The 12,446-nt window shown below is 39.8% G+C and overlaps 1 protein-coding gene across 3 annotated transcripts in view; it reads left to right on the top strand.

Annotated features, from left to right (window-relative positions):
- maml2 (mastermind like transcriptional coactivator 2) overlaps positions 1–12,446 on the top strand; it is a 407,948-nt gene that overhangs the window by 380,019 nt on the left and 15,483 nt on the right. For all 3 annotated transcript variants that reach the window (XM_069890776.1, XM_069890777.1, XM_069890778.1), the window contains 2 exons: positions 7,627–7,830; positions 12,280–12,391. In XM_069890776.1, the coding sequence (XP_069746877.1) occupies positions 7,627–7,830; positions 12,280–12,391 (316 nt within the window). The remainder of the gene's footprint in view (positions 1–7,626; positions 7,831–12,279; positions 12,392–12,446) is intronic.

Consider the following 12,446-nt stretch of genomic DNA (forward strand, 5'->3'; position numbering starts at 1 on the left):
AATGAGCCTGAAGAAAATCTGTACCAAGCAAAGATTGGGATACTGCTGCTAAGTGTAAAGATGATTCTCGAACTTGACATTCATCTTCCTGGTGCCGAAGGTCAGAATGTTGGAACTGTTAACTGTTCGTAGTTGTAGGTCCAGGGTAGGATGGCATGTGTCAAAACCTGTGGGTGAAAATACACTAACATTTGAACCCTCGCCCCCCAGAAATTTTCACAGGGACAGTTGGTCCCATACATACAATTGGCTTGCAGGTTTACCGGCAACCGCTGCAGCCCTTACTGGCAGTTGGCCTGAGCATTTCCCGCAAACAAGCAGGGTGGAAGGCACTTGCGGGCATTTACTCCCCAATGCCTGTGATAATAACAGCAAGACGGGGTGTCCACAGCCTGCTTGTCCGTTTTGGGGCATCGCCTGTTTGTAGGGAGTGCTGTGCTAAGAGCACTAGAGTGTGACACGGGGTCAAGAGTGGAGGGGTTAGTTGCGCAGACTTGTTTTTCCTTGCTGTCCTTTTTAGCCAGCCATAGAATGTCTGCCTCTGCTGCTACAGCTCTTAGGTCTTCGAATGAACACTTGGATAACAAGAGCCTAGTATCATCTGGCATTCATTACAAAAAGAGCTGCTCAAATATCATATTGAAACTTTCACCAGATGCCAGGAACAGCATTTTGTCCACTAGTTCTGAAGAGGCAAACTGTCTCCCAACCCATCGAGGTGTAGTAGTTTGGCTGCTCTTTCCCTATAGGACACACAATATACCTACATTAAAGGTGCTTTTAAGGCATTGTACTTGCTGGTATGTGGTGGATCCCGTAGAAAGTCACCTTACCCTAATAGCGACAAGGTGGTAATAACGAATGGTGTCCAACTCGACTTTGCAAAGGTGAAATTGGAATTGTGCTTCAGCCTGTTGGAGCCACAGTTCAGGCTCAGCTGCCCAGAAAGGTGGCAGCATCACAGCGACGGCTGAAGAGTCCATGTTTGTCCAAAAGTATGTTTTTGGACTCATCGGGGTCTCCAATTGTGGCCACTGGAATCACAGTGGACACGATGAAATAACCACACAAGGCATCTCTTTAGTGAATCAAACAGATTTACTGCTCAGAATGCGCGTAACCATTTAAAAGCCCGAATCACGCACTTGATTCGTGTTGATGTCTTCATGACGTCACCTAGCCAGTTTGATGCCTTCTGGGAGTTGTAGTTCCGCCATAGCACCGTTACATCTTCATACTTTTCCAACCTTAGCCATGGACATTTCTGAGTATATTATGATTGAAGGACCAACCTATGTTCCTTTAGCAGAATTATCTGGTGCAGCTCCTCCTGTTATACTATTTACATGGGAGAGAAAGCCTCCATTTAAAATCTGAAACTAAAAGAAAATTGATCAAAACCAAATAACAGCAGCATCAAAAAAGGGCAAAGTGTCAAGTAAAAACAAGAAGAATCAAATAGATAAATACGTAAAAAGGAAAAAAAAAGAACAAAACAGGCGATGAGGTCAATGTTCAGGATGAAGAAAGAAGATGGCACAAGAAAGATAAATTAATTTTAATGTGAATTTTTTATATATGTCTCCTTTTTTTTGTTGCTTGCTCCTTTTAGTGCAGTTGGTCATCAATTGGTAGTTCTGTGAAGCTTTGTTTCTGGTAAGATTCCCAGGTCCTATTATTTGCCAAGCCAAGTAATTGTAAATGTTTTGTGCTGGCTTTGTAAAATTATCTTTCATTTGTAAAGCTGAAGAATCCAAATTTAAAAGGAAAATTCTCAATCTATTATTAACAGCAATGCCAATTTCTGTTTTTAACGTCACCATAACCATCTTCACATTTTCACTGCATTGCCTGTTGTGTGCAGCCAGGGCAGGAGAAAAGCTTTTGCTGGCCACCGCTTAACAAGTTGTAAGTTCAGCAACTTTCTGTAGATAAAATATTTACTAAAAGATCCAAGCAGAAAACTATTTTTGAATGTAACCAAGTGCCAGGATGCCACGGACTGATCAGTCAGGGTAGGACAGGGATGGAGAACAGGGTAAATCCCATGGACTGAACACACAGGTGAACCAAAAAAAAACACTCACCCAGTCTGTGTTTGGCTTTTCCAATGGAGTAAAACGTGAAAGTCTGCAGACACTTTATTACTGGCTTCCATTGTAGAAGAGCACACATTGTGAACACCGAATATAATACACTAGATTGTAAATAAGATATTGGTGAAGGAGATGCAAAGTACAAATGATGTTATAAATACAGTGAGGATGGGGAAAGCCCTCTAGAGATGTGCTCGGATGGCTGAGGGAACCAATAGCCCGGAGGATCTGGGTACAGTATCATGAGGCTTTTGATGGCCAAGCATGAGTGGCCCATGATGGAAAATCCATCACCAAATTCTGTCTCTCACCAGACGAATCAGTAGCCTCAGATGCCCTTCAATTTGTGTCAACACCCTCACTAGCTCACCATTTTATTTTCCATTCAGGAGCATTATCTGCAGTTCACCTTCATATGTTACCGGAAGCCACACACAAAACTCACAAAGTCAGCAATTCAGCCCGGACATCCAAATCACCAAACCACTGCAACACCCACTATCACACAGGTTTACAGAGTAGGATAACACAGGGAACCAGCAGGGTCCAATGTAAAAACAGGCATTAACCATGTCTTAACCTCAATGAGGCAGCCGTTGCTGAGGCTGTGGGCAATGATGGGGATAAAACTTAAAAAAAACATGGTATCCTTAAAAACAATCCTTCTCCTATCACTTCTTCCCCTCAGCTTGCAGTCTATGATATGAATTTTTGTTTTGTTTTTAAGCCACCTCAATTATTTGTAATATTCTTGTTGAGGTGCTGGGCGCATAAATTTCAATGTACAGATACACAATCCTTTATCCGGACATCTAAAATTCGGAAAGCTCCAAAAACTGGCAATTTTTTCCTGGTGCTGGTACAGCGGAGGGAGAGAGAGAGAGAGACAGACAGCAGCACAACTAGGTTGGGCAGGGGGGGAGAGAGATGGAGATACCAAACCACCTGGAATAACATCCATGTAAGTATTATGTAATGCTGATCTACTTTTAGTGATCTAGGTTACCCGGAATCACCGAGTGCTCCGCACCGGTATCGACCAAGGCCAAATATTGGCGGTCATTACCCCCACCCCAATGGATTGTTAACGGTATGTAGGGCCGTGGGTCCCCGTGTATAAGCCATATCTCAATGGAGTAGACACGGGAGCCCTGCCCACACCTTCATGCTTTAGTAGGGTTCAGAGGCTTCCAGGACCACATGCTACTATTATCCATAAGAGCCTTGTTAACCTTTTTCATGGTTAGCTGGTACATTTGGGGGGTTGGGCCACACTATTCTCCATTGGTTGCTCGCATTATTGCTTGTTTTTGTGATTATTGTAGTTTTAATTTCTCTTTTACGCTCTTTTTGTAAGTCTTGTGTCTGACAGCCTGTGACCAAGGGGTGGAATGTAATGGAAGATTTAAACCGTGTTTTTTTTACTTTTGCAGCCTTTGCTTCTGCAAGGCCGAGAACCTGCTTGTGTTTTAGCATCAACAGACATAAGCTAAATTCCACCGAGGGGCCAGAGATTCAGTTATCTGACGAAAGGACATCTGTGTACCAAGAACATTTAATCTTCCTGCTTGTTTTGGTCACAGACTGTCAGAGGCCTAGCCTTGATGCAAAATAAATCATTGTATTCAAAGTGATAAGCTGAAAATTATGTTATTCGATAGAAGCCTAGCCATGCTAGCTTGCTCGCTTATCTTTCTTGCTGGGCTGGGAATAGGTGCTTGGGTAAGCAGTTTTTGGGTAATATAAGCCATGGTCCCACTGCTGAAGTTTGAGACTCTCCGAGAGGTGGCAACATCTCTCAGCAAGAAGAAAAACTTCTAGAGTCCAGTCAACGTCCCGGTCGGGGGAGGTGGAGAAAGCTGCTACCGGTGCCCCGACAATCTACTACAAATGTGCGGTCGTTGCCTCGCTTCGGCAGTTGGGTCCAGTCCAGGCGTTGATAAGTATAGTTGGGAAGGGCTAGCATATTGTAGTTTAAAATCAGCTTTTGAATTTGTAATAAACATTTGTATAAACTGAACTGCACTCAGTGTGGGTGTCTATTTTCTTTCGGTTTCTCAAACACTGTGACCAATCTAAAACGAACAAAGTGAGAAGTACAAGTTTACCCAGGACACATTCTGGCTGAAATTTTTGCAGATGTTTTCATCCTCTCACTGCTACAGTCCTCAATTGCTTCAAAAGGACATGGATTATACCAGTACACAAGAAGACCAAGGTGACCTGCCTCAAAGACTATCGGCTGGTGACCCTTACTCTGCCATGATTAAATGCTTTGAGAGATGGGTATGCAGAAGATCAACGCCTGTCTCAGGAAAGATATGGGACCCACTTCAATTTGCCTATCATTACAACAGGTCAATGGAAGATGCCATCTTGCTGGCCCTCCACTCTGCATTAGAACACCTGGTCAAAAAAAAAAAAAAAAACCACCTGGTCCATGCTGTCAGACTATAGTTCATGACTTCAGTTTGGCATTCACCACCATCATGTCTGCAAAATGTGATCAAACTAAGTTTCTGGGAGTCTGTTCATCTCTCTGCAAAAGGATCCTGAATTTCCCCATTGGTACACTTCACTCAGGGCAGTTCGGCAATATCGCCTTCTCCTCACTGACCACCAACACAGGGGCACCTCAAAGTTGCTCAGTTCCCTGTACATTCATGTTTGCAGAGCTAAATTCAACTCCAATACAATCTATAAATTCACAACAATGCTGTTGCATAAATAACTAGAAATTATAAGTCAGTATATAGGATGGGAATCGAGAACCTGGTTAAATGGTCCAAGAACCACCATTTTGCTCTCAACACCTCCAAGACTAAGAAGCTTATTGTGAGTGTTAGGGAGGGAAAGCAGAAGGACCATGCACCTATCTGCATTGATGAGATGGAAAAAGAAAATGTTAGCACCTTCAAGTCCCTAGGAGTCCAAATATTGGGGGTCTACTTTCTAAGAGCACAGGGAGTTTTGACATATTGGTGAATACTCCATTAAATTTCTACAGGTTTGCTGTGAAAAGTTCACTGTCAGGTTGCATTGCAGCTCGGTTTGACCATTCAAGTGCCTAGAAACACAGAAGCCTGCATAAAGTAGCAAACATAGCCAAGTCTATCACAGGATGTGATGTTCCATCCTCTGAAGACAGCTTTCATAAAGGTAGCCCACATCATAAGAGACCCATGACCCTGGTCACAGCCTCTTCTTGCTGCTTCCTTTGGGAATAAGTGCCACACCTCTTGGTTCAAGAACAGCTTTTTAACAATGTCTGTTGGGGTCTTGAACCTCCCCTTCCTTACCCTGATCATAAACTACTCCAGTACCACAAAAACATCTATCTACACTATTAAAACACCATAGTTTTCTCTTTAATTGTGAATATTTATGATCTTTCTCTCTTTTATATTCATATCTTTCCATACTGGGGTAATTTAATAGCTACTGTTGAAGTCATTTTTTTTAAAAAAAAGTACCAGTTTGGTTGCAGCAAGTAAGAATTTTGGTATTTAATGGGTATGACAATAAACTGACCATCAATAGCATTTTTAGCTATGCTATAAAGGTTGTCAGCTACAAAAATATTAGGACCATAAGGCTCAGGAATAGAATTTGGCCATTCAGCCTGCCATTTCATCATGGCTGATTTACTATCCTTTTTAACTCCATTCTCCTGCCTTCTCCCTGTAACCCTGGATTCCCCTCCTAATCAAGAACTTATCTACCTCTGTTTTAAATATACTTAGTGACTTGGCCTCCGCAGATTCACCACCCTCTGAATATTTCTGAGGCTATGCCCTCTGGTCCCAGATTGCCCCACCAGAGGAAACAATCTCTCTGCATCCTATTCAGGCCTTTTTTTTTTGTGCTCATTATGTTTCAATGAGATCTCCCTCATTCTTCTAAACTCCAGCAAGTAAAGCCCCAGAGCCATCAAACACTTCTCATCAACCTTTCATTCCAGGGGTCCTCCGTGTGAATCTCTTCTAGACCCTCTTGAATGCCAGTGCATCCTTCCTCTGATAAGGAGCCCAGAACTGCTCAAAATACTCCATGCTGTCTGGTCATTGCCTTATTAAGCCTCAACATTACACCTCTGCTTTTATATTCAATCCCTCTTGCAATGAATGCCAGCAATGCATTTGTCCTTCTTTCTGCTGGCTCTACCTGCAAGTTAACCTTCAAGGAGTTTTGCACGAGTCTCTCTGCACCTCTGATTTCTGAACTTATTGCCCATTTAGAAAATATCTTTATTCCTTCCACTAACAGGCATGGACATACACTTTTCTACACTATTCCACCTACCATTTCCTTGCTCATCTCCTAATCTAAGGCCTTCTGCAGACTCAGCATTTCCTTAACACTGTCTTTGTATCATCCACAAATGCTAAATACATCAACTGGATTCCTTACATAAATATTGCAAATACATTCATGGTACTAATTTCTGGCTAAAACCATAATTTGAGATTTCATCATCATTCCGGTGACAAATTATATCATCACATTTGGATTAATTATTTTCATTCCAGGTAGCCATTATTTTCTGTCTGTGCAGGCCTTCAGCAAATGTGAGTGGAGGTTCTTTCTGTTAGTAAAATATGTATGTACTTTTCCACCCAGAAAAATGTGAGGCCTGATTTTCATGAACTTGTAGCTTTGTACTTAGGTTTGTGTAACTTCTTGGCCACATATGATTATGAGGTTTTTTTTTTTGCTGCACAAGATAGATCCTGATTGACTCAAGATCAGCCTACTGTCTCCTGAGATAATTCAAGTAAAACATTGGGTCTTGCTACATAGAAAATTATTGGATATGTATCTGCCAGTCTCTAATTTTTTGCATTTTCTCCTTTAGCTTTTCAGAGAATTGTTTTTTTTTTCTTACGTTTGCATGGATTTAATTAGCAACAAATATTAAAGGGTTTTTGGTTGACATTCCAGTCCATGTCAGCAATAGTGAAAGCAAATCTAATTCTTGAGTTGAAATTCTCATAAGACCCTGATATCATTTATCATGGTAGTGATCAGTTGTCAGAAAAAATAAAAAATTATCTTAAATCCCTTTATTTCATATCGTACACAAATTTTATTATTTGCTATGGTGCTTTTGATTCTTGTTAAGAGGGAGATTATGTAACAAAAATGGAGGTTTGTACTGATAGGAAACTTTCATAAGAGCATGTTGAAATGCATTATTCCCCACTGTTGTCTGACACTGAATTCTTGGCTTCAGCTGTCACCGTGAATGGTCACAAAGCACACTGATGTTGGAATTTCTTTTTAAAAAAAATCATTAGGCCTCTCTGAATTACAAATGATCGGAAAAATTTATGATTTTTTTTTTAAAAAAGGTTACAACGATATATGAGAAATAAATCAAATCATGTGAAACAATTTTGAATTAACTTTAAATGTTTTATTTTTCCTGATCTCATGCCATATTCCTTGTGATACATTTTTTCCCTCAACAAAGCTGAAACTTGTAAAGATTTTGAATGAGGAGTGACTCCTTTTCTCTTTCCTGACTCAGGATCAGAATTCCGTGGTGGGCACAGCACCAGGCCCGAGTCAAGTTCCAAATACTTGTCCAAACCCGAGTACTGGCAACAGCTATATTAATAATGCTCACCAGGCTGTATTAAAGCAGCAGCTGATGGAGAAGAAGCAGGCCATGCAGAGGCAGATGATGGAACATCAGAAACTGCTCTATCGGCAACAAATCCTGGCAGACACGGTACAGTATTCCAGTCTCTTTGCTCAGACCCTTGTATTTCATGAATATGAAATGTTAACCCAAAAAGTGACCAGAATATGCAAGTTACAGCCTGACCTATTCAGTTTTAAGCGGTGTTTTACTATTTCTAATCTATTATGGAGAAATTAAAATGCCATAACTTTTACTGGCTTGTGCTTTTCTCGGATTTGTTTTCCATTAAGAGACTGCCATTCATAAGAAACCAATAGGCCTCAATTTTAAAACTGGCTGTGCTTTGGGCATTATTTATGACCTGAACTGGGAATTGACCTGGTGCTTTGATAATGAGGTTCAGACTATCACAAACTCTTTTGAATATGACTAATAAGGCTCCTTTTCCCACTGTCTGTGTCAGGTAGGAAATGGCTAAAAGCAGTGAGGAAACAGAGGTGACCCATAGCAGGTGGTTTCACTGCCCTAAAATCTCTTTTGCATCTAAAGATGCAATCCTTCTTCAGTCCTATTATCAGATGGTGAGGTTCACTGACAATTTATCAACTGTTTCACTTTTAAACATTTACTGTCATCAAATTATGTTTTTTTTAAATTTAGAGACAACATAGTAAAAGACTGTTCCAACCATGAGCCCACACAGCCCAAACACACCCATATGACCATTTAACGGACTAACCCTGTACGTCTTTGGAATGTGGACGGAAACCAGAGCATCCAGGGGAAAGACAGTAGGGAGAAAATAGAAACTCCATACAGATAGTACTGGATTGGAACCTGAATCACTAATGCTGTGATACCATTGTGCAAAACGCTACACTAATCTTTCTGCTCTAAATTGAATGATTGAACCTGATAGTCCTGAGGTCCAGGTCCCCTTGGTCACCGCTGAACTCTGGAAAAGACTTGCACTCATATGGTGCTATTTTTGACACCTTGTTCCAATTATAGGCAAGTTGTTCTGAACTCCTGGTCAGAAAAAGCAGCCAAAAGCATTTGAACAGCAAGTTGATAATCACCAGAAAATCTGATAAATTTTGGTATTATTAGTTCTGGGATAAATACAGTCTAGGATTTAGGGGAGAATTCCCTGTTATTCCTCAGATCGGAACCATTGATGTATTTATGGCCATGCAAAGAAGCTTCAATATAACATCTCTGAATGTTGCACTACTAGAGCATCAGCCTAGAATGCATTTTCTAGTGTCTCACAAAAAAAAAATTAAAGGAGAGGGTTAATTTTCCTCTTCTCGGCACTCAATTATATCAAAATAATGGTTCAATGCAGGGAAGCTATTCCCTATTTTGGCTCTGTACCTAAATTGTGCAGCTGCGGAACTCCCTCTGTGTCTTTCAATGCATGAGTGGGTCTCAATTTTAATTATATACAAGTGAGACTGAGCTTCGTTGTTCACTTTTCGGATTGATACTATTTTAAATCTTTTTGAGAAATGTTTTATCATCATTTACTTGTTACCTATTATTTTGACTTTTTTGTTGTTAAGCTTTGAGGCTTTTTACTTTCTATAAATTTATCCATTTTTTAATGTTTTTAATTCTGAACTTTTTTTCCTGTTTCAACCTCCCGATGCATAAACTGTTTCCTTCACTATTCAAAAACAAATCCTTCTTCATAATAGAGCTGAAAATGTTGTCTGGAATGGAGGCCATTAGTTGCAAGGAGAGATTGGCAGGCTGGGATAATTCTTACTCAAGTACAGGAGGGTAAGGAGAACAAGATGCTAGAGGATTTACTAGAGGTTGGTACAATCGCAGCATTTAAAAAGCATCATGCTGTATTAATGCAAGTCTACATTCTATGATATATACTTTTGGATTTAGGATTCTCTCCCAGACATATTTCTTTCCCCACTTTTAAGATTCTACATAAAATGTCATTCACCTCCTAATATCCTGATGGTGTTGTTTGCCAGATTCTGCTCATGAAAAGTAATGGGATCCTTTTCTGCAATAAGCACACAAGTTGATGTTCATCTCACTCTCCCTCTATTCCCACACCACTTATTTGACAAATGTCACTATTTCATTTAATGCTTTAAGGAGAAGACTGGACAGTAACATTATTGAATATTTACTGAGTACCACCATTGAGACTGTCTTCAGCTCCTTTTCCAAGATGATGTCTCAATGAACTCTCACAGACAGAAGAGAGCAAGAGGCAACAGTATTCTTGTCTCCAGTCCTGTCACTGGAAAGGATGCTGGGAAGCCTTGTGAATGCCAATCCCAGCTGTGACCAACAAGACTGTTGAAAGTTATCTTTTTGCTCAAAGACATTCACTGAGTTTGCACAGAAGAGATCTGTGGAGTAGTTGGTGGCAGTCGCATCTTGGGAAGCTCATCACTACAGAGAGTTTTTGAGTTGCCGGTCCTTCCAAGATTAATGATAGAAATAGTGGTCTCACTATTTCTTTCTTTTTAAAATATTTTTTATTGAGTTTAACTTAATAATCCATATACAAGATAGCAATAAAGCAAGGCAAAATAATAACATAAAATTAGTAAATGCCCAATATGGCAAATGTTAAATTCCATCCCTTATTATTAAATATGATTGACTATTAAAATGATTATACATATAAATCAATTAAATACTATCACAACATATCGCATTTTACCTTAATAAAATCTGAAAAAAAGGGGATATTATCCAGGATAATAAGTTAAACTCCATAAGCCATCTCACACACATGACTGGATTAGTTGATTGATGGCTCAAGACCAGGGAACCAGTAACACACACTCCTGGCGATGGTGGAGTCACTCTGTTTAGGGCATCCTAGCAATTCAAAGGATTGTGAAGCTTTGGAATTTTTTACCGAAGATCACCTTACTCTGGATATCAATTACATCCTTTGACGCTAAAGGAAGTAAGATATATTGTGAAGGAGCAGAAAGAAGGTTGAAGATAACCATGTGCGTATTGAAAGAAAGAGTGGTTTAATGGTCTAAATAGTTTATGTTCTAAGGAAAAAGCAAAACCGAGATCTGGATATGTTTATCAATGCATCAAAAAAATTCAACCTGAACATCATGTGGCGGTGAGCGGGAGGTTTGAGCTAGTGGAGTTGTTCTAGTGAACCGGTGCGGACTTGAAAGGCCGACATGGCCTGTTTCCGCTCCGTAAATGGTTATATGGTTAAATCCATTTATCTAAAAGATAAAAACATAAAACTAATACTAAGCTAACCCCTCCCTCTAATCAAAGTTACAAGAAAAATACAAAGATGGATCTCCAGAAGATGGACAGATCAGCACTACTGCACCCAAATCATTTAAAACTGCTGGTTATGATACCTTTTCAAACTGAAACATTTTATCTTTAATAGTATACCTCATTTTCTCTAAGCCTGGATATGACATTACATCATGTAACCATTGCGGATGAGTCAGTGAGAGTTCATCTTTCCGTTTTGTTAAAACTGCTCGTCTGGCTATCAACATGCTAAAACTTTCCCTTAAGGTGCTGATAAAAGTTTATCCGGTTCACGTGAGAAACCAAACAGGGCCAATTAAAGGGGGTGGATCTAATTTAATCTTAAAAATCATTGACAAACAATGAAAAATATTCTCCCAGAATCCTCCTAATGTAGGGACACTCCCAAAACGTACGAATCAGAATTTTACACCTTTCACAAAATGGATCAACATCCGCAAAGAAATGGGATAATTTGAGTTTAGACAGGTGTATTCTGGGTATCACCTTAAATTTATTTTAAATAGTGCACAAAATGAAGACTCATTGATCAAACTAAGAGTGGAATACCAATCCTCATGGGAGAACATTCTGGGCAAAAGTGCTCTTCAACCTGCTGCTGATGCCTTTTGAATTTTCCAAGGGAGAAAGCACACTGAAAATGGAGTCACATGAATCAAAGATTCCAGCAATTTATATTTTTTTTAAAAATTGATCAGATCTGCTTTTAAAAAATCTCACTGATCCACCACATCTCCGTTTCTGTCATAAGGGCCCAGACATGGTTTTCAATTGCTTCCTGTTCATTGACACTTTGACACAACCCTCCATTTTGTTCACTATTGTGCTCAAATGTGACCACACTTGAGAGCCGCTACACCAAGGTTTAGGTTTACGAAAAGTTTACATCGAACACCAGAAGCTGTGGAAGCGAATAATCTTGCCAGTCAAATGCATTTCTCTTACTTTGCCAAACAATCACTCTCTGATGTTAAACATGCTTTCTGTTTACTGCGCCAGAGCAAATATTATTTTCCACACCATGATGTTCAGATTTTAGCAGTGTGGTTGTGCCCATTAGATTGATGAGACATATCTCTTAACAACTGATTGATGGCAGCATTGATAGTTCAGGAAAGCATATGGCCACCTCTACCTCTCACCTATGAAGATGTTTACCCATAAAGATTTTGTGATGAAGTGAGAAAGAGAAGAAAATGATTCATAGTATTTGGAAAGCTTAATGGTTGTTTTTTTTAGGAGAAAATGAATACACAGGATCAACTTAACAGGCACTTGACAAGGCCGCCTCCAGATTATAAAGAGCAGAGACGAAATCTAGCAAGAATCTCACAGCCAAGTCAATATCCAGGTAACAACAAAGCAGCATTAAAACTTGGAATTTATTTTCTATACAATGTAACAAG

This window comes from Narcine bancroftii, chromosome 7 (assembly GCF_036971445.1).
Source record: "Narcine bancroftii isolate sNarBan1 chromosome 7, sNarBan1.hap1, whole genome shotgun sequence".
NCBI lineage: Eukaryota > Metazoa > Chordata > Chondrichthyes > Torpediniformes > Narcinidae > Narcine > Narcine bancroftii.